Source organism: Geotrypetes seraphini, chromosome 14 (genome assembly GCF_902459505.1).
Source record: "Geotrypetes seraphini chromosome 14, aGeoSer1.1, whole genome shotgun sequence".
Lineage (NCBI taxonomy): Eukaryota > Metazoa > Chordata > Amphibia > Gymnophiona > Dermophiidae > Geotrypetes > Geotrypetes seraphini.
In genome coordinates, this window is record NC_047097.1 from 7,130,702 (window position 1) to 7,154,579 (window position 23,878).

At 42.2% G+C, this 23,878-nt stretch overlaps 1 protein-coding gene across 1 annotated transcript in view; it reads left to right on the plus strand.

Annotated features, from left to right (window-relative positions):
- Positions 1-23,878, plus strand: part of LOC117348294 (dual oxidase 1-like) — a 201,892-nt gene that overhangs the window by 136,613 nt on the left and 41,401 nt on the right. The window contains exons 15-23 of the mRNA XM_033920228.1: positions 808-945; positions 3,967-4,083; positions 5,390-5,592; positions 7,795-7,968; positions 11,193-11,418; positions 11,621-11,714; positions 12,851-13,026; positions 16,543-16,615; positions 19,100-19,189. Coding sequence (XP_033776119.1) covers positions 808-945; positions 3,967-4,083; positions 5,390-5,592; positions 7,795-7,968; positions 11,193-11,418; positions 11,621-11,714; positions 12,851-13,026; positions 16,543-16,615; positions 19,100-19,189 — 1,291 coding nt within the window. The remainder of the gene's footprint in view (positions 1-807; positions 946-3,966; positions 4,084-5,389; positions 5,593-7,794; positions 7,969-11,192; positions 11,419-11,620; positions 11,715-12,850; positions 13,027-16,542; positions 16,616-19,099; positions 19,190-23,878) is intronic.

The following is a 23,878-nucleotide window of genomic DNA, read 5'->3' on the forward strand; positions in this document are numbered from 1 at the left end:
GCTGACAGTAGAGTCAGTACAACGGATGGCCACCAGGATGGTCTCGGGGCTCAAGGATCTATCGTACGAGGAAAGGCTGACAAATTTGCGGCTGTACTCACTCGAGGAACATAGGGAGAGAGGAGACATGATCGAGACGTTTAAGTATATTACGGGCCGTATCGAGATGGAAGAAGAGATTCTCTTTCTCAAAGGACCCTCAGCCACAAGAGGGCATCCGCTCAAACTCAGGGGCGGGAAATTTCATGGCGACACTAGGAAATATTTCTTCACCGAGAGAGTGGTTGATCCTTGGAACGAGCTCCCAGTGTGCAAGAATTTAAGAGTAAATGGGATGCCCATGTGGGATCCCTTAGAGGGTTAAGCCAAGGGAACCTGTCACCAGGAGTGGGATCCCTAGGATAGTAGACTTGGGGGTGGGTCAGTAGAGTGGGCAGACCTGATGGGCTATGGCCCTTATCTGCCGTCATCTTCTATGTTTCTACCATTCCTTCCTCTTTCTTAGAGACACACCAGTCAATCACTAGCTGCAATGCAACAAAGGTGTAAGAAGCATCATAATATATTCATGAAATCGTGCATAAGGTTTCTTTTTTTCAGGTACGCTTGTAGTTACAACAGACCTTGTGCTCATACCGTTGATGGTTACCCTCCAGCTGATGAAATTGACAATTCCTGCCATAGACCATCCAGCAAGTGTAGTCATTTTGCTATCAGTCGTGACTAGATCCGAACCAGAACCTGCTGGACAGAAATTCTGTATGACCATGCCTGTTTTCAGAACCATCTCTTCTTCTTAATTTACAGGAGATCCTTGTCCTCAACCAGATCAAATAACAGCGGAGCATCTGCTCAACTGCACGCCCCTTGTTGTGACCAACTACTTTGAGGGCAGTGAGATCGGCTTTGGAATTCTTTTGTTAACACTTTGCTCCTTACCTCTAGGTATGGTGACGTTTCAATAATTTAATTACTGTTCCTGTCTAAATATATGTACATATGAAACTTATCTGGCTGATATTCAAAACTATTTAACTGGCGAGGAATGAAAATAGCATTTTAACACCTAAATGCAGACCTTCAACGTGAGATAACCAGTTATTTCCCACCAGGTATCCATGGTTGGCAGCTAGCCACTAACCGGCTATATCACTTGACTTATTTACCCCCCTTCCTGTTATCAAGCGGCACTGCTAATTGTTATTCTATTTTAATTGTTTATTTTTAAATCAAATGTAACTTAACCTCTAATTCTTTACGTATCTTTAATGTAACTATGGATAAAATTGTATGTATATGGTTTTAAAATGTTTTATTTGTCCCCCCCCAAATTATTATTGTTATACGCATTGAAAATACTTGATATTGCGTTTAAATCAAAATTTCAATAAACTTGAAACTTGTATGAGCTAAATGCTGAGCTGCCATAGGAATAGAATGGGGGGGGCTTGGCATTTAGCTCACGCGGCTCGGCAGTGCAGCTTGATAAAAAGGGCTAGTTAGGCACCAATATTCAGTACCTAACTAGAAAAGTTTAGCAGTTAAATAGGACCACATAAATAGCTAAAAAAAACCTCAACCAGTTAGCACTGAATATTGGGGGAGAGTGTGGCACAGTGGTTAAAGCTCCAGCCTCAGCACCCTGTGGTTGTGGGTTCAAACCCACGCTTCTCCTTGTGACCCTGGGCAAGTCACTTAATCCCCCCATTGCCCTAGGTACTTTAGATAGATTGTGAGCCCACCAGGACAGACAGGGAAAACCGCTTGAGTAGCTGAATAAATGCATGTAAACCGTTCTGAGCTCCCCTGGGAGAACGGTATAGAAAATTGAATAAAATAAAAAATAAATAAAAAAATAACTGGATTACTTCTTAACTTTTATCAGTTAAAAACCCCCTGGATATTCAATACCAGTCCCCAGAAGTGGCCCAGTACCGAATATCCAGGTTTAATGCTGGTGACGGACAGCAAAAGTACTGCCCGCTGGCAACTGAATATTAGGCCCTATATTTTTGTATTATTTTGTAGATATCAGTAATACACAAAAGGGAACTCTTTTTGAAGCTATTTATCCAAATAAACAGTGTTGTATGTGAGGAAACGTGTAAAATTGCCCAGACTTTGAGTAATTTTATAAAGCGATTATCACATGTAAACCCTGTTATACGTGCAAAGGCCTCTTCTAATTTTACCCCGTGTGTAAAACATATGTGCTATGACAAGAAAGTAGATTCCAGGGGTCCTCAAAACCAGTCCTTGAGGTCCACAACCCAGCCTGATTTTCAGGATTTCCGCAATGAATATGTATGAGATCTACTTGCATGCCATGGAATCAGTGAGTGCAAATAGATCTCATGCATATTCATTGTGGAAATCCTGAAAACCAGACTGTGTTGAGGACTGGATTTGAGGACCTCCATTGTATATTTTTATGTGACTCAACTGTAGGTGTTTGGATGGAGTCAAAAAGTATGCTTCAGCAGCGTACATTTATCCACAATTTCATCAGGTTATATGAAGCTATTTTATATAGGCATCTGTTTAAAATAGCCTCTCAAATAGATGCCTACTTGGTCTCCTAAGCTAGATAACCAGTTATAAAATTGCTCCGCGTAGAAAGGGTATGGGAAGAGGTGCAGAGATGAGGATTGATATAAGGAAAAGGGGATGAGGTGTAAAAAATTTTCAGGGAGATGAATTATTCTGGAATTTTAAGCTAGAGAAGAGTAGATCTGGATGACCAACAGTTTATTAAACAATAACAACAATCCCAAATAAAATCTGATAAAGCAAAGGAGGGGACCCAATATGGTTCATGTTTCAACACATTAGGCCTTCCTCAGGGGTCCTTTTCGGCAATACCCATATAGCATGCTCATTGGGATAAAAAAAAAACTAAATAAAACAATATGTTTAAACATTCAGCACTGTCATACTGGCACAAGAACAAATCACAGTACCACAAGCAGTTGTGGCTCCCATGGTTTCCTCACTGTGTGTATCCTCTATAATAAAACCCTTACCCGCGCACGTGCAGTTGAAACAGCGTGATCCCTGCCACCGTGATTTGTGCTTCCATGCTGTGTTCCATTTGTGGCGCATGCGGCTGTGTGCGGCGTGCAGTGCACAACGTACGCGGTGGTTTCAGCGGGTTGGAAGCCGGCCTCAACAGAAAAAAAAAAAAAAAATGCTGCCCAAGGAGACAAACAGGAATCGAAGGACCAGAAATCGGGGGAAATCAAGCACCCATGAGCAGGAGGACAGGGAGAGAGTGTGAGCGTTGGAGATAGCTCCACATAAGGCACCGCTGCAGGCACACCGGCAACGGGAAAAGGAGGAGAGGGCCCGATGATAGGGAAAGACCGCTGGTGCTGCTGGACAGGGGGAAGGTAAAAGGAAGGGATAATGGCTACTGTTGGACAGGGGGAGCAGGGAAGGGGTGCTGTTGAACAAGGGGGAGGTAAAGGTTAGGGAGAAGTGCTACTGCTGGACAGGGGGAGCAGGGAAGAGGTGCTGCTGGACAGGGGGGAGGTAAAGCCAATGGAGATGGGCTACAGCTGAACAGTGGGGAGCAGTGGAGGGGTGCTGCTAGACATGGGGGAGGGAAAAGTAAGGGAAAAGGCATACTGCTAGACAGTGGGAGCAGAAAAGAGGGGTGTTGCTGGACAGGGGGGAGAAAAAAAGTAAGGAAGTAGGGCTGCTAGCACCCATTAATGTAACGGGCTAAAAAACTAGTATATATATATATATATATATATATATATATATATATATATATATATGATATATTTCTAGACATTTGACCTCAAAAGCTTGTTCTTGGCCTTGATGGTTATCTAGAAAACTAGGCCAGTTTGTGACACTTAAATAGTGGTTCTTCACAATTTTGTAGTGCTGATGTTGCAAGTTTAATGGATTTGTATTTTTCACTTCCCTCACCTCTGTTCTTCTGACTCTATTTCCCAGTGAGTTTACTCATTGCCTGGATAGTTGCCCACTCTCGGAAGAGGGATCTTAAGAAAATACAGGGAAGACAAAACAATCCCGTTGTAAAGAAAGGGAACTGTAACGACGCAGTGGAAGGTAAAGAGCTTGAATTTTTAAGCAAATGAAACAGCTTAATAAAAAGGATGGTAGGATTTACCGTTGAGAACAGCCTGTCTTAACTATGGGTCCATTAATTAAAGTACATTAAAATGTAGGCTTAGCACATTCTAACACAGACTTTGTGGCACACTGAGCCCAGCATTATAGTGGCAATTTTGTGGGACTTTTTCTTTTGTAGCTAATATACTAATGTTTACATTAGCATGCATTACCTACAAAAATTAAATATAGGAGTTTGTAACTGCACAAGCCTCGAACACATATGTTTTTAAAGTGTTTAAGGTTGTGCAGATGAGGACAGAGCTTGCAGGAATGGAGCAGGGACAGGAAAAGAACTCACCAGGATGGGACGGGAAAATGAGTTCCCGTGGGGACAGGGAAAAATTTGTCCCCGTGTCATTCTCTAAGCTCCGTTGATATAGAGAGCTCAGCTCTCACTGAAACCCTTTCAAGTTCACAGGACAAATCATATCATTTGAATGGATGAATTAAGACTATCTGTGGTTCATGAATTTATACAGTCAACTGTACACTGCTGCATTGTTTGGTTCTCTATTCCCTCCTGAAACATCTTTCATTAAAAAAACCCAAGCCTGGTGTGGTACCAGGCCCAGTGTGGTACAGAACCTAGCATCTCTATTTTCCATTCAGTTCTTACATAGCTTAACCCCAAAATTTAGGAGAGTCAATAGGACTACTCGAAAGAGTCCAGAGAAGAGCGACTAAAATGGTTAAGGGGTTGGAGGAGTTACCGTAAAGTGAGAGATTAGAGAAACTGGGCCTCTTTTCCCTTGAACAGAGGAGACTGAGAGGGGATATGATCGAAATGTTCAAGATAATGAAGGCAGTAGACTTAGTAGATAAAGACAGGTTGTTCACCCTCTCCAAGGTAGAGAGAACAAGAGGGCATTCTCTAAAGTTAAAAGGGGATAGATTCCGTACAAATGTAAGGAAGTTCTTCTTCACCCAGAGAGTGGTAGAGAACTGGAATGCTCTTCCGGAGTCTGTTATAAGGGAAAACACCCTCCAGGGATTCAAGACAAGGTTGTACAAGTTCCTGCTGAATCAGAACAAACGCAGGTAGGGCTGGTCTCGGTTAGGGCACTAGTCTTTGACCTGGGGGCCGCCACGTGAGCAGACTGCTGGGCGCGATGGACCACTGGTCTGACCAAGCAGCGGCTGTTCTTATGAAAAAAGAGAAGCATCCCCATTAATCTTCAACAATAAGAAACCTATTTTTGCTAATTGGCTTTCATTATTCATCTGTTTATGTTTTGCCTAGCACTGGAATGGCAGGGTCCAAAGGAGACCAACCGCCATGTTCTCCTGCAGCTCAACAACAGTAAGTTGATCAAAGTGCTAGACAGCAGGTGTACGGTGCTCCGGAGCATTAACCTACAGAGCCATCAAAAGGTGGATGTGATCCAATCCAACAACAAGGGATACAGAGCTCTGCTTCTGAAAGTTCCTAAAGAGTATGACCTGGTATGTAAATTAATTATCATATTGTGCATTGTCTAAAAATGTCACAATGAGCTGTAAAATGTATCATGTTCTTCTAAGCTAGCTGTTTTATTCTTAAATTTGAGGGCAATTTTATAAGTAGGAACCTGCATCAAAAGGAAACAGGACACTCCAAACACTGGAAATATATTATGTAAAATCTACAGATATCCTACCTGGAGTTTGGAAATCAAAGTGGAGGAAAAGACTCCAGGCAAAACACAGAATTTCCTGGGTCAATACGCGATACCTGGTTCTGCTCAGTTAATCACTGGTCTTAATTTTATCATGTTTCTCTGGGGCCCAGTTAACAAATAGTGGTAAAAAGTGGCCTTAGGGCTCCTTTTACTAAGGTGCGCTCCATTGCCGCACGCGCTAACCCCGCGCTACGTGCCAAAAACCAACGCCAGCTCAATGGAGGCGTTAGCGTCTAGCGCGCGCAGCTTAGTAAAAGGAGCCCTTATGAGGGTCACTCCCATGTGGTAAGGCCATTTTTACTGCTGGGGTAAAATAGCCGATTTTCTGGATTTTTCAGTAATGGCCACATGCTAATCTTCACATTAGCCTGTAGCCCAGTGTGTCACAAACTTTTTAAGCTGCTAGCACACTAATCTCGGGGCTGCAACTGGAGGGCGCCCAGAAATGCGCAGATGTCTTCCAGCCTCCTATTACCGCCAGGGGAGGGGTGGGGGGTGGGCTGCTGCAGAAGGAGAGGTGAAGAGGGGTGGGGGGTGGGCTGCTGCAGAAGGAGAGGTGAAGAGAAGGAGCAGAGGCACCTGCGCCAGCTGACTGACTACAGGACGTGCCTCTCATCACGAGAGGCACGTCCTGTCAGCAGTCAGCTGGTGCTGGTGCCTCTCCTCCTCGCTGGCATCTCAGGCACACCTGGAATCCTCCGGGACACACTAGTGTGCCACAGCACACAGTTTACGATTCACAGCTGTAGTAAAGAATGACACGGTGACAAAATTCATCACCGTTCCCGTCCCCGCGGATAACCGCGGGAAACCAAGTTCCGTCGATCCTGGGCTGTATATACATGCTGTACGACTAAATCTAAGCCGGCCCACGTCATGCCCAACTCCCGCCCTCGACACTCCTCCCAAAACGCCACATTTAGCTTTGGTCATTCAGCGGCACTATGAAAGCCTAGGTCGTTTAGAAATATGTCCAAAACCCGTTTTTATTATCGGCACTTGGACGTCTTTGGAAAATGTTCGTCCAAGTGCCGACTTAGGCCAGTTTTTGGACATTTTTCTCTTTCGATTATGAGCCCCTTAGACTATAAGTAGTTGGTAAATAAAAAAGATATATATATACCTTTGCTGATGGGGATACCCAAGCTCTGAGGTACATTCTGCCTGAGGAAGCTGGTGGTATGCTTCAACTTCTGCACATGTTTCAGACAGATTGGACCTTGGGGCTCAAGCAGTAGACTTCTTCAGCAGGCAGGGCTTGGACAACCCTGCCAGCCATTCCATAGCAGTTTTAAAATATGTCACAGCTCCCCTGTATGTTCACTTTAGTGCATCGGGGCACCGCAGCACAGTTTGATTTAGAAGAATGGATTCCAGATGTTATCCAGTGGAGTTTCTTGTGCTTACTGGAGGTGCTATGGCAACCAAATTAAAAACAACCAGGAGTGGAGTGTTGCCTGGATAATCAGTTAGGATGGGAGATTAGGCTGCAGGGAAGGGCAGAACACACCAAAGAAGAGCCACAGCATTTACTGTTGGGAAAGAGGAGAAACCGGCTACAAGAAAGTAGGTTGCAGAGACTCAAGGATATTTCTGGACAGTCAGAGGATGGCAGAAAGACAGATTTGATTAGTGCCATGGCTAAGCTTAGTTTACTCTGTTAAACTAGAAATAGGCTGGCCCTCTATTCCATAACCACCACCTACCATTGTTTATAATTTTCCAACAAATTGGGCAACTCCCTATTCTCATCTCTCCTGTATCCATTTCCTACGTTTGTCTCCCTGTATTTACTGTTGATGATGTAGTTACGGAAAATAGTTTTGGAAATGAGATGACGTTTGATGCAATCAGACATCCCTTCTTTTTAGGGTGATTATATGCACAATAATTCATTTGAAATGCTTGATACATTTAATACCCTTTGCTTTTATGATTTTAGACCTAGATCATAACAATGGTTTTCTTTCTTCCCCCTTCCCCCCAGGTTTTACTTTTCAATGGAGAAGAAGAAAGAAATTGCTTCATGCTAAAGCTCATCCAAATTGAACTGAACCCAAACATGTCTGAGATGACAGAGCAAGCATTAAAGAAGCAAGCTGTTACAAAAAAGCAGAGGAGTCAGATTCTGGAAACCTTCTTCAGGCATTCGTTTGCACAGGTATAACATGCACCAGGTACCATACATTCAGTTTTATGACCTGGGAGACATGGCCAGTCTGCCATGGTATCATCTGTGATGGACCACAAAACTATGTTACTTCCTGACACGACACTTTTGAATAGGTTTCTATGGTACTAGGTGCGTCTAAGTGCTTTAAAAATGAGCCCCTATATCCCATCTTTAGCATGATTATTCTATTTTATTTATTTATCTAAAATATTTCTATTTTTGCAAATACAAAAACATTGTATTAAGCTAATGACAAAAAAATAATAATAACCCTCCCCCCTTTACTAAGCCACAGTAGAGGTTTCTACCGCAGCCCGGAGTGCTAAATACTCTGACGCTGCTCTGACGCAAATAAATTCCTATGAGTGTCGGAGCATTTAGCGCTCTGGACAGCGGTAGAAACCTGTATTGTGGCTTAGTAAAAGGGGGGAAAAATAAACATAAATATAAAATAAATGCAACTAAAATGCCAAAACAAGCAGTCTGAGAGCATCCTAATGCCATCCAATGCAAGGTTCAATCAAACATTCTTTTTATTTTTATGTTCAATAGATTTTATTGTTTTAATGGAAATACAGAAAAACAAAGTACAATGTCAATGTACAATAACCAAGGGAAAAAAGAATATGGAAGTGCAAAATCACAGGTCTTTGGAATGACCTCACCACCCCGCTGCGGAACCTGAGCTCCCTTCAGTTATTCCGCAAACAACTGAAAACCTGGCTTTTCAGCAAATTGTAGCTCTATCCTTCCCCCCTTTCTCTCCCCCCTTCTACACATAAGTTCATGTAATCCTTTTTCTTCTTCTCTACCCACTATTTTAAGTTCTTGTAAACCGTGTCGAGCTCCATTCTCATGGAGATGATGCGGTATATAAACTTAAGGTTTAGATTAGATTAGGTGCAACAAGAATATTCGTACAGTAGCATCTGTAGAGGAGATAATATGCATACAAAGGAAAATATGAAATGATAACCCAGATATGCAAGAGAACAACTCAATCGTTGGGAGGTAAGGAAACAACCAATAAGGGCTTCCAAGTATGTTCCAAAGAGGCAAGGGATCTATTCTTAAGGGCAGCCGCCCTCTCAAACCTGGCTCTGACACAAACCGTGTTCCACCACATATTATAATTCACCATAGATGTATTATTCCAATTTTGCAAGACTAATTTAATTGCCAATTGCAGCAATAGGTTAAAGAGTTTTGATTCTCCAGCAGGCAAGTCTTGATTGAGACTGTTGCTACCGAGGATAACAACAGCCGGGGTGAGCGATTCGTTGATGCAAAACAACTTTCTCAAAGTCTTCCGTATCGATTGCCAAAAAGGATGAATCAAGATACAGTAGTAAAGTTGATGTAGAAAGGTACCTTTTTCTTTGGTGCAGGACCAACAATTACCAGATTCAGAGGACTTGAAATGAGACAGTTTATGCGGAGTCCAAATAGCTCTGTGAAGGACAAAAAATATGGATTGCTTCAGAGAAGATGAGCTAGAAGTGCGTAATAAAGATAGCCACGCTTGGTTCCATGATGTATTGTGAAGAGAAATCTGCTTGTAGCCATTTATACCATTTAGACGCACATCCTTTGGTAGCATGCAATTTTGACATCAATGGCAGCAGATTCGGAGGAGCAGATGCAAGTTGAGTTTTGCGCATAAAAGTGGAGAGACAACGAATCAGCTGAATCCATTTAAAGTGTTGAGTGTTGGGAAGATGATAACTTTGTTGCAGCTGAGGGAAAGTCAGCCAAGATGCATCATCTCTAATATCCTGTACAGTCCATATACCGCATCGCTGCCATTCTGTCCAGCGTATGGATTCATTATGTATCTTAAAGTTAATGTTGTTCCAGAGAGATGCAGAGAAAGTATGAATCCAATACTGAGGAAAAAATTTCTCAACTGTTCCAGCAACTGTTTTTGCACTATGAAGAATGGGATTTGCAGACTTGACCAAGTGCTGGAATTGTAGAAGAAGTAGAGGTTGAGCTGCATGGCAAATTGATTCCCAAGAGAGCCATACCGTGAATAGGTGGATGAAGCAGAAGTAAACCAATATGAGGTTTGTTGCATGATAAAGGTTGTGTGATAGTTATGAAAGTCTGTAAAGTTAACTCCTCCACATTCCTTGTTGGCCTTCAGTTTATCTAACGTGATTCTGGAAGGTTTAGCACACCACAAAAAAGTTGTAAGAAGCTTCTCAATAGTGATATAAAATGCATTGGAAAGTAAAATCGGATTCATATTAAAAAAATAATTAATCTTAGGAGCAATCATCATCTTGATGGTGCTCATTCGTTCCCACCAGGTGAGGCACAGAGGAGACCAGCGACAGAAGATCTTTAACTATTGAAGTTAGTTTCATCACATTTAATGTAAGGGTTTCATCAATTGTTGGAGCAAAGTAGATGCCCAGATACTTCAGAGTTGCATCAGACCAGGTAAAATCGAAACGATCAAGTTCATGTTTAACCTCTGGATGGTTGAGTGGCATTATTTTCGATTTTGATTGATTAAGTTTATATCCAAAGACACTCACATAGTCAGTAATAGCTCGTAGAGAGGCAGGAGTAGTGTAAAAAAGGATATCATCTGCATATGCCGAGTATTTGACAGTAACAGAGTCAACGGTTATGCCACATATGTTAGGTATTATTCTTGATGTGGAGGAGTAGAGGTTCCAATGCAAGGTTGAATAGTAAAGGTGATAGTGGACACCCTTGGCGCGGGCCACAGCTGGGATGAAAGGGAGCCGATAGTTGGTTGTTGATTAAGATTTTGGTGGAGGGAGAGATGTATAAGACTTTGATCATGTTGATAGCAGGCTCAGAGATACCAAAGCGTTGTAGGGCATGGAACAGGAAAGCCCACTTCACCCTGTCGAATGCCTTTTAGGCGTCTAACCCGATGGTGATATGAGGCATGTCAAGGGCTTCAACACGCTTGAGAATGTTGAAGAAGAATCTCGTGTTACCATGAGACAGTCGTCCATGTATAAACCCAGTTTGTTCATTCGATATTAACTTAGGTAGGAGTCTTTGCAATCTCCCAGCGAGGACTTTTGCATATAGTTTGGCGTCCACATTTATCATGGATAATGGCCTGTAGCTTTGGACTTGTTGTTTATCTTTAGGCAGGACCACTATTACGGCCTCAGTAAAAGTACCACATACAGCCTGTGACATATTTCCCATCTCTGTGAATGCAGGTGCTTGACATTGATCGGTCAGATGCTGGAGACTTCACTGGTGAAACCCCTTGGAAAGTGAGAGAGGCTCTGAAATGTGAGCTGAGCAGAGCTGAGTTTGCTGAATCCCTGGGGTTAAAACCCCAGTCTTTGTTCGTAGAGTCGATGTTTTCTCTCGCCGATGAAGATGGCAATGGATATTTGTCCTTCAGGGAGTTCCTGGCAATCTTGGTGATTTTCATGAAAGGTAAAAAATCAGCTTCATTAGGCCAGAGTAACATTTTTGATTAGCTTAGTTCAACAAATCATGCGACCTATGTTACAGTTCTACTGGAATTGTTTGCCAAGAAGACTTTTACATTAAATAGATAGATAAACATTTTATAGGCTTCCACTTCACAGCCCAGATATAGCAATCTGATATTTGGTTTTCGTCTCTTCTCTAACAGGTTCACCTGAAGAAAAATCTAAGTTGATGTTTACAATGTATGACATCGATGGAAATGGATTCCTTTCCAAGGAGGAGTTTTTTACAATGCTGAAGTATTTTGACATTTTGTCTTATTAGCTCAAAACTTGCATCCCTGCCAGTGTCCATTACTGTATTACCCCACATATAGGCCACCCCCATGTATAGGCCACAGAAAATACCAATGCAAGTTTTAAAACTGATAGATAAGCCGCTCCATTATATTAGCCACAGCATATTTACCAGTAACTGGGGTGGACTATACTGTTTTATAAAATCATCCCCCCCTTACCTCCCTCACTGGACATCTGCCTTCTTGAATCTTGCGGCCAGCAGTGCAGGGCAGGAGTGATCTTTTTGATCTCCAGCCCAGCCCCGCGCTGCTTCCTGCATGGCTTTGCAGTCAGTTCCCCTGCTTTCATCCGGCAGCAGCAGAGTGGTGCACGAGACAGGCGCGTGCTTTAGGCGTTCCTGCCTGGTCCCATGCCGCTCCCTGAATGGCTGCCATCAGTTCACGCAAGAGAAGCGAGAACCGATGGCAGCCATTCAGGGAGTGGTGTGGGACAAGGCAAGCACACAAAAAAACACACGCCTGCCTCATGCGCTACTCTTCTGCTGCCAGAAGAGAGCAGGGGAACAAATCAGGAGGCAGCCATCCAGCGAGGCAGGAGCATGGAAAGTGCGCTGGACTGCCGGGATTAAAAAAAAGGTACGGGGGGGGCTGCTTACCGCTACCTGCCTTGTATCCTGTCCTGACCTATCACTAGATCACCAGATGGGGGACAGAGCAGGACAGTGGGCAGAAATTTTTTTACTTGGGTTTTCCTCCTCTACAGGGGGGTGCGTCTAATGGAACAAAAAATACGGTAATACATTTGTAGCGGTATCTGTACACTGAATATACATTTCAATTAAGGGCCAGTGCTTAACTTTAAACAGTGGCCACCCCCAGCTGAACTCTGACACCATACAGGTCAGTTTTCAGAAGATGCTTAAAAATAACAGGATAAGTCATTTGATTATTATCTTTAACTCTGAAGTTAGTGGGATAAATTATTTTGATATTGACCTCAAAATTGGCTTCATGCCGTGATATAAATTCAACCCAAGCAGACCCTCATAATGCGGCTTTAACTGCATTAATACAACATTGTCGGAGTACAAGTTTCAAGATCTTCTGTTTAAATGTCATCCTTTCCCTTTATTTCAGATCTTTCATTGAGATTTCCAACAACTGCCTCTCAAGAGATCAGGTTGAGCAAGTCATTGAATCTATGTACCGAGAGGCAGGATTTCAAGACAAGGAAGAGCTCACTTGGGAGGACTTTCACTACATGCTACGGGACCACAACAAGGAACTAAGTTTTACACATCTGTGCTTCAAAGGTCAGTGGGACTAAAAGGGTGTGACTAGGTGGAAGGTCCCTCCTCTCAGAAACTGCCCGCAAACGATCCTACAGCCACTTCATCCCACATCTCTGGAATAAACTCCCCCCCCCAACTCAGGCAACAGAACTCTTTACTGACATTCCGTAAAATGGTAAAGACCCTCCTCTTCAACTAAAGATCTCCCTCAGTCTACACCCCCCCTTAAACCCCACCTCTCTCTTCTCTCCCCTTTAACTTCTCCTAAATTTCAGTATAGTCCTCTCTTAGTCTGTACTCTGATAAATTGTCTGTACTCTGAAAAATTGTTTGTACCCTGATAAATATTGCACAATTTTATATGTCCAAGCACCTAAACCTATTGTACATCTTATTTGCCTAATTACTTCTACTGTGTATGTTTACTTGTAGACCGTTCTGAGCTACTGGGAGAACGGGATATAAATCTAAATAAATAAAATAAATAAATAAATAAAGTATTGCTACTCGCTTTGAGGGCAGTTCCTTAACTTGGCACCTGACTCAGTGGTGTAGCAAGGGTAGGAGGCACCCAGAGCGGTAGCGCCTACTTCCGCGTCACTACCCCCATGCCCTCTTCTCAACCCCGCAACACTCACGCCTTCCCTTCCCCCCCCGTACCTCTTTAAATCTTCGCCAGCGTAAGCAGCTTCTCCAGCCTGCTGCGTGCGCTGGCGTTGGCTTTCCCTCTGATGTCACTTCCTGGCCTCATGACCCGGAAGTGATTTCAGAAGGAACTAGGCCGGCATGAGCAGCAGGCTAGAGTAGTTGCTAGCGCTGGTGAAGGTTTTAAAGAGGTATGGGGGATGGAGTGTGGCGTGGGGGGATGGATAGGTGACAGCGCCCTTACCAAGATGGTACCCAGGATGGTCCAGAGGGTGCTACGGTTTAGTGCTACAGGTTCGGGGGGGGTGCCACAATTTGGTGCTAGGGGTTCAGGGGTGCTGTGGTTTGGGGTGGGGGGTGGAGTTCAATGGGGGCCCAGCGGCAGGAAGGAGTGGGCATCCCTCCTATCAGTTGTTCTGAGAAAAGGTCCAGGGCATGTCGAGGGGTTGTTGGGCATGTTGGGGGGAGGGGTGTAGGGCGGGGGGTCTCTGTTTAGGGGGCTGAGGGATTGGTGAGTGTGAGGGATGGAGGAATAGAAGAATCAGATCTCCCTGCTGGTTCAGCTGATCCTGGCAGGGGAATCCCCCATCAACTGAGCTGGTTCAGCTGATTGGGATTCCCCTGCCACGATCAGACAAGGTAGTTGGGTACGTCTGCAAAACTTGCTTTTGTGCGTTTTTCATGTGGACATTTTTATTTTTGAAAATGCCCAAAAAAGAGACATCCAGGGACCAAAACGTCTACATAGGTCATTTTCAAAAATAAAAGATAGACATCTGGCTGTTTTGAAAATGGACATTTTCTATACTAAATCTCTGGATGTTTTTTCCCAAAATGTCCAAATTAGACTTAGACATCCTATCGAAAATGCCCCTCTTTCTCATAATTTGATTATGTATGTTTTAGTGGAACCTGCACAGAACTATGAATTTCTTTGGGATACAAAAGTTTAAATAAATAAATTCTCACACGTAAATTAGGTGTGGCTCCCCCGAATTCTATAATACTTTTTTGCATCTACACCGAATGCCCCTGACCTGCCCCATGCTCCTTCCATGACCAAACCCCATTTTCAGTTGCATGCTAAAAGATTTGCGTACCATCTTTATAGAGAAGCACTTATCCAGATGTGCAGGCAAATAGAAACATGACAACAGATAAAGGCCAAATGGCTCATCCAGTCTGCCAATCCACAGCATCCACTATCTCCTCTCCCTAAGAGATCCCACTCATGCCAATTCCGTGGACCCATCCCATTTTCAGTTCCGCGCACTAGAATTTATGTGCACCTCTTTATAGAATATGCCTAAAATAATGTGTAAATTCTAATTCATTCTAATTAGTGTTAATAATTGCTAGTTGCTCATTAATCAATTAAGCTTTAAACACATATTGAGTGCATGCCCCAATTTGTGTGTGAAAATCAAAGGGCCATATATAGAATCCAGGACAGAAATGTATATATAATGAAGGCAGTGTATGCAAATCAAGTGGATATCCTGAAAACCTGACTGGCAAGGGGGTACTCCAGGACCGACTTGAGAAACACTGGTATAGAAAGTTTGAAAGTGGGGTTGTTTGGATATTGGTTTTTATAAAATAGGCCCTTCATGTGCACCTGTGTGCCTTGTTCGCCTAGATATCTTGTTACAAAAATATCCTCTCAATCACAAACTTTATTTATTAGTTTCCAGTTAGATAGCAGGATACTGAACCAGCCTTGGTATGAAACTTGCATTCACCCTTATGACTAAAAAGTTAATGATGAAAGGAATATTTAGAAAATAATGTAACCCCCTCCTTCTCAGACTGAGGTGAAAGGTATCCCTCTTGAAATAAGATTTATTTTGTAGTCGTGAACACTGAGGGTTAAATTGATACCTTTCCCCAGGAGAAGGAGTGAATTGCATAAAACAAAAATAATGAATGTAATAATAAAATGTAATGTAACCTGGAAATAAAAAATGTTAATTAAACCATAAACGAAATAGATATAAAGAAGCACTAAGGATTCAGAATTTAAATTAAAAATAATATTTAATAAACAAATGCTGTATATCAAATCTAGGCAAAGAAATTCTACTTCCCCTCTGTATAGTTCTTCTTGGAGTTTTTATTTTTTTTCAGGTTAGGATATTTGAGGCTTTATGTCCAGCACTTTGTCCGGGTTTTGAAAAGCTGTGTCACCCGTCATGCGATGATGTCATGCGCATGCGTGCATGCACGTGACATCATCATGTAGTGTCCGCGCATGCGTGGACTTCCTCCCTGCTCGAGAAGAGCAGGCAGCTGGGGGCTGGGCTAGCGCGGGCGTGGGGGCGGGATTAGGGTGGGGATAACTAAGCAGGCCTGGGGCGGGGCTGACTCTAATCTCACTCCCTTGTCTCCCTCTCCCCCAGCCACAGCCCAGCAAATCCCTCCCTCTCTCTGACCCCACATTCCCTGGTGTAACCAGTGACATCAGCAAATCCTATCCACTGCCTTTGTCAGCACACAGGCTTCCCTCTGTCACATGTTGCCCTCTCTGACATCACTTCCTGTTTCTTCTCTGATGGAATGAGGCAGAGGGAAGTCTATGGAGTCGGTGCAAAAAGCAGGTATGAATCGCTACTGCTGCTGACACTAATTCTGAGGTAGAGTGAGGAAAGAGGGGTTCAGATAAAGGGGAAGTTGCCAGGCTATGGGCAGGGAAGGAGAGGAGAGGGAAAGAGATGCAGGTCAAAAGGGGAGAGGAAATTTTAAAAGGGTCCACCCATGTTAACACTGGGCCTATGCCAGTGCTGCGTTACTGTCCGGTGTTGCATTCTAAACTAGAAAATTCCATCACTTCATGTTCTCTGCTGCTTTCTTTGAATAGACATAATTCTAAGTATAAATATTTTTGCCCTGCAGGCGTTGCGGTTCCTGAGGCAATTAACCAGTTGTGCAGAAGAGTCTCCTTTCTGACTGTACCTGATGATAGTGGGTAAGATTTCTATAGATTTGTATATTATAAAATGATACAGGTCAGTCTAGCAGACTCCCTGGGATTTTAAGCTTAAATAGGCCCATGCAGTTAAAGAAATAAAACCTACATCACGCCGGCTTTCTCCTGCATTCGTCAGCAAAACTGGAATTTCAACACCAGTGCTGTATCTGGTGATCGGCATTACATTTCCAAGGTTTTTTTGGCCGGCTGGGACATAGTCGACTAAGCTTATATCTATTGGCTGTCAGCTAAATCCTAGTGGCCAAAGATAGAGCTGCTGATGCTAGCCGGTGAGCCAGTGAACATTGGCAGCGCTTGGCTATGTCGCATGACATAGCTGATCACTGGGCTAGCTGCTGACCTGGATATTCAGCAGGAGACAGCCAGCTTTGGGCTATTTGGTTGGCCAGGGGCTATTCCTGGCTGGCAAAATAGTGCTGAATATTGGGCAGATAATATTTCCAGCCATAGAGCAATGTTAATCAAAAATCAGAGCACAGAGACCACCCACTGATTTTCAGTGGTAATATCTAGATATGTATCTGGGTACTAGTGCAGATTATCAGCCATACTCAAATAAGTTCCGGCAGTGAGTGTCAGAATCTGGGTATAGTCCAGTGTTACATATCTCAGTCTAAAGCAGGGGTCTCCAAAGTCCCTCCTTGAGGGCCGAATCCAGTCGGGTTTTCAGGATTTCCCCAATGAATATGCATTGCAAGCAATGCATGCACATAGATCTTATGCATATTCATTGGGGAAATCCTGAAAACCCGACTGGATTCGGCCCTCAAGGAGGGACTTTGGAGACCCCTGCTTTAGACTGAGATATGTAACATTGGACTATACCCAGACTTTGGAGACCCCCTGGTCTAAAGTTTAAATGCCAGCATTTTAAAGCAACACCAACTGCAGAGTTTATATCAGAGATTTATAATGTTGCATGCAGAGATTTATTTCTAACCACTAGTATTTCAATTTTAGCGGAGGTAAATACAACTAGAAGCTACACCTTATCCACTAAGGGAATGATTTTCAAAAACCCACAGATTGGGTGCAACAAGCAGCGGAATTTACTTCATTACCTTTGAACAGATTCAGCTGTACTGACTTGTGTGCAAGTTTAAAGGGGTCACCTCCCACTCCCTCCCCCGATGCCACCAAACAACCTTGATGGTCAAACTGGATTCCACTGTCCACAATGGCATTGTAAGGGGGGAGGGGGAACAGAGGGGCAGACTGCCCCGGGCACCGTCATAGTGTGTGAACCAGCACCTCCCTGCCTCCCCCCAAGCCATACTGTTGCACTCCCTTTCCCCCCCCCCCCCACCTCTTTAAATCTTTGCCAGCGTCAGCCACTTTTCCAGCCTGCAGCCTGTGCAAGTCTGGCTCCCCTCTGAAATCAATTCCGGGTCACGGGATCAGGAAGTGACATCGGAGGGAAATTCAACGCCGGCACGAGCAACAGGCCATAGAAACTGCTCGCGTTGGCGATGATTTAAAGAGGTATGGGGGAAAGGAGGGGCATGAGTGGGGGGGGTGCAGTGAAGGAGCAGAGGTCATGGAAGGAGCAGTGGGGTGGAGCGGAATGTGCAGAGGGTGCTCCTACCCTCCCTATGCCACTGACTATCCATACCTTTATATGGCCAACTGACCCCTAGGAGTTCATCCTGAGGCACTGCAATGGGTTTGGCACTACTATTTTCTAAGATGGTTGTCCAAAGAGAAGGATGATGGATACAGCCCCAGACCCGGTACGTACTTTATTAATTTATGGAGTAGGGGAGGTCTGATAGTTGAGTCCACTATTATGAAGGCTGTCTGGTTGAGTGTCTCCCTGTGCCAGTTACTCAGTCTCTGGATGCCCCCTCCAGGGTTGCCCTGGCACAAGTAGCCCTGGGGAGATGACCTGAGGGGTTAATGAGGTCCAGAGCAGGTCAGTAGGGAAATTTTATGAAATGGGTTAGGGCATGGAATGGAGGTCAGAGAGTCTGGCTGACCTTTTTTTTTTCCTTTTGCTTTCTCCCTTTCGATCAGTGCATAAGCCAGTCCTCACTCACACACTTGACAGGAAGGGAGACATTTTACCCACATTGCAACCAAAGCAACGTGTGCTGGGGGTGGGAGGGTTCTGCCTGGCACACTTTTTAATGCCATGGTAATTAGATGGCATTAGCTTACTGTTTCAGGAGTAAAATGAGGTTTTTTTCCTGCTCGCATGTTAGAAGCTTTGTGTACCTTTCTAGCATACCTTTTACTACACCAAAACTTAAGCAGACAAACTACGAGTATGCCTGTGGTCTGGAGCCAGGGACCTGCAGCTCTACAGTATATAAAAAGATTGCTTCAATCAATAAGAAGGCACTTCTTATATTCAATTAGCAGAGTTGCAGTAGGACTGACTTTTTATTAGGGAAGAAGATGAAAAATGAGGTCAGTTGTAAGTGAATGGAACATATTTCATTCTTTAAATTCTCTTCACAGTTCACTGAGTCGTGGTGAGAAAGCAGACAAGCACTTGTATCTGACAGAAACAGAGGCGCAATACCTTCGAAAGAGATCCCAAAAGAATAAGTACGTGTTCTGCAGAGTCATAATTTTTTAAAGTAAGAGTGTCTAGATACAACTAGGAATTAGAAGAGAAAAAGGAACAAGAGATGTTAAAGCTTGAATCAAGAATGGAGAATTTAGAATTCAAGGTTTACACATTTCTGGGTCACGACTCCTATAAGCACATTAGCCTACACAAACTGATTCAGAACCAAATCAATGTGCCCCCCCCCCCCCTCCCTACCAACAGCAGACAATACTCCTCCTTTCCTGCAGGCCCCCTGAACCTAGCTGAATATTCATGGTAGTCTAGTGGGATCTCTTGGGGCAGGAGTAATGCTTAATCGCTTCCACCCATAGTTGTAAAGCATCTGATATGGCAAACATAACCTTTTGGAAATCCTAACCAAGTGGTATTAATAATTAGTATACAAAAAATATCAGAAAACCACTTCAATGAAGGGGGTCTATACTCAGTTGGCTTTTACCACCTGTTGTTAATTATATTTTTTTCATGTTTTCTTTTTTATATATAAACATATTTTTTCAAACGTAATTACTGTATAGTTACTATGCAGGTAAAGGCCTCAGAATCAAGGAGTGCTATGCTTTGTTGTCACATCGACTTGCACTGTCAGCGTAGACGCTATGGGGTTCATAATAAAAAAAAAAAAAAACAACGTCTAAAAAGTGTCCTAAATGGCTACTTGGACGATCAAAAAGCCTGATCGTCCAAGTACCCATAACCAAAGCTGGTTTTAGACATATCTAAAATCAGCTTAGGCCTTTCCCCTGCCACTAAACGCACAGAGAGAAAAGAGGCGTTTTTAGAGGCGGGGAAAGGGCGGGTGGTGGGCAGGAGGTGGGCTGACCTAAACCTAGGCGTGCAGCAGGTATAACCAAAACTTTAGGCAGGGTGCCTAGTCGGCACTTATACGTTTTTGACTTAGATGAAGTCAAAACAGGTCTAAGTGCCGAAAAAGGGGCCGCTGACCTGATGGTGGCTGCTGCAATCAGCTCAGCGGCCCCAGCAACCTGCCTACCCCCTATTGCAATGATCGCAGCAGGAGAGATGCCTCATCTCCCCTACCGCGATGCCATCACTCCTCTACCCGAACTGCCGCAACCCGCGGCAGGAGGGATGCCCTATCGGGGGGGGCCGATCGGGGATTAGGGGGATGCGGTCTTTGGGGGGGGTTGTGTCAAGAGCAGGAGGGCCTGGGATCCCTCCTGCCCGTATTGTAGTGGGAGGTGGGGGGTAGGGGGTCCGCCTGGGCAGGAGGGGTTGGGCTCCTTCCTGCCCGATCGTATAGGGGGGTGGGTGGCGAGAGGCCAGGAGGGCTTGGGCTCCCTCCTGGCCTGATCATAATCGGGGGGTGCCGTGGGATAAGAGGGCTTGGGCTCCCTCTTGCCCCAATGCTGTCGGGGAGTCGGCAGGGCAAAAGGGCTTGGCCTGAACATAGTCGTGGGTTTGGGGTGCTGCGGGCCAGGAGGGCTTGGGCTCCCTCCTGCCTGGATCGTTTTAAGGTGAGGGGGATTCTGTAACCGGTGTTGTTTTTGACAGACACCGGTTACAGAATCAGCTTTTAGGCGAAGGACTGGCTCTTCCTTCGCCTAAAAGCCCTTGTGTTGGACGTTTGGGGCTTAGGCATTTTTTTGGTTCATTATGGGGTATAAGTGTAGACATCGTGGGGGGATAAGTGTAGACGTAGTGGTGGTCTGGGCGTTTAAACAGTTGAATGTAGAGGCAGGCCATTATAAAAAAAAACCTCCTTTTGGACGTTTGTTTTGGTTATGGACATTTTCCCTGCTTCTGCTTTCAACGTTTAAGGCCTTAGGCCAAAAAGGGACTTAGACATTTTTTTTTATTATGCCCCTCCACGCATATAGCTACTCCATACTTCAATCACTGGCCAAAAACCTGCTCATTATATTCACTTTTCTTTCATATCATTTCTATACTTTTCTTGATACTAACTTGTAACTATTAGCTTATCTCATATACTTTTAACTATAGACTGCTTCAGAGATTTGAAACAAGCCAACAGAACATTACTTATCTTCGGTATTCTGCTTTTTTTCGGTCTTCTCTTTTATTTTAACTGTGCCCGTGTCGGGCTATCTGGGCCAGGGCCGGGATAGTTACGTGCCCGGAAGCTTTCACCATACGCTTACTGTATCACTAGGAGTCACAGTAGTACCATGAAATTATGATGAGAAGTCACAGTTGCCATATTAGATACAGCATGGTATGAGCAGGAGCAAATGGGCATTGACCCCAATGAACCAACCATGGATATTCAAATAGGCCTGGAGGGCCTACAGGAAGTGATGGGAGCTTTAGAAAGGGGTGGGGGGAATTGTCTGTTCTTGGCAAGAAAGGAGGGCCATGTGGAGGGAACAGGTTGGATCCCCATATGGACCTGGGCCTAGGACCAGGACCATGTGCCCAAAGGTCTGGGGTAGGTTGGGATTGGGGGTGAGACAGGGGTGGAAGAGGGTGGAACTAGGCGGGCCTGGGGGGGGTCCAGTTTTTACTAAAGTAATATCTGGTAATCCTAGTCTAGGGGGTCCTTCGCACTGTCAATGCAGGTCTTTGCATAGCAGCCTACTTGTACAGTATAGAAGTTGTGTTTTCAAGAACATTATAGATCTAATTATAAATTCTGCTAAAACTCTGGCACTTACCATTTATTAATGTTCGTATATTGCATTCCTTGTGTGCTAGATAGGAAAACTATGCACTTGTCAAATGTTGCCGGGAAGTGGGGAGTTCTGTGTGCTAATTGGCCCAGGGGTTCACAAACTTATGATTCATCCTTGAAAGAGAGCACTGGAAAGTTTCATTTTTGTCATTTCCTGTGATGACAAAAGGGGAGGGAACTCCAGAACAAACTGAGCATTGCTGTGAACAACACAGGAAACGATACAAAATAAAACATTTTTTGGCAGAATCTCTCTCCTTGGTCACACATGCAGAATGCATCTAGATCGGTGGTCTCAAACTCAAACCCTTTGCAGGGCCACATTTTGGATTTGTCGGTACTTGGAGGGCCTCAGAAAAAAACAGTTAATGTCTTATTAAAGAAACGACAATTTTGCATGAGGTAAAATCTTTCCTTTTGGCTAAGTCTTAATAATAATATTGTCATTTATAGCTAAAGAGACATATGATCAAGAAACTGTTTTATTTTACTTTTGTGATTAGGATAAACATACTGAGGGCCTCAAAATAGTGCCTGGCGGGCCGCACCCCCGGGCCGAGAGTTTGAGACCACTGATCTAAAGCCTCACACATTATAGAATAAAGGACCACTCATTTGAAATGTGCAGGTTCAAACCGAAATGAGAATCAGGGAATCCGATTTTACATGCAGTACAAAGCTGGATCTGCATAAACTGAAATGCATTTTTCTTATTACACTGATCCTGGTCTTTTTGTTTATCTTTTATAACCCCTTTTTCCAGACCTATACTCCATTTGGGCAATTTTTCTGTCTGCTTTTTCCTTTTCCTCTGAGATATATATATAATTGTGCTCTGTTATTTTATATTTGTATATATTTATATATACAATATATATTTATATACAATAAATATATACAATATATACAATATATATTTATATACAATAAATATATACAATATATATTTATATACAATAAATATATACAATATATATTTATATACAATAAATATATACAATATATACAATATATATTTATATACAATAAATATATACAATATATACAATATATATTTATATACAATAAATATATACAATATATACAATATATATTTATATACAATAAATATATACAATATATATTTATATATATATTTGTGCTCTGTTATTTTATATTTGTATATATTTATATATACAATATATATTTATATACAATAAATATATACAATATATACAATATATATTTATATACAATAAATATATACAATATATACAATATATATTTATATACAATAAATATATACAATATATATTTATATACAATAAATATATACAATATATACAATATATATTTATATACAATAAATATATACAATATATACAATATATATTTATATACAATAAATATATACAATATATATTTATATATATATTTGTGCTCTGTTATTTTATATTTGTATATATTTATATATACAATATATATTTATATACAATAAATATATACAATATATACAATATATATTTATATACAATAAATATATACAATATATACAATATATATTTATATACAATAAATATATACAATATATACAATATATATTTATATACAATAAATATATACAATATATACAATATATATTTATATACAATAAATATATACAATATATATTTATATATATATTTGTGCTCTGTTATTTTATATTTGTATATATTTATATATACAATATATATTTATATACAATAAATATATACAATATATACAATATATATTTATATACAATAAATATATACAATATATACAATATATATTTATATACAATAAATATATACAATATATATTTATATACAATAAATATATACAATATATACAATATATATTTATATACAATAAATATATACAATATATACAATATATATTTATATACAATAAATATATACAATATATACAATATATATTTATATACAATAAATATATACAATATATATTTATATATATATTTGTGCTCTGTTATTTTATATTTGTATAT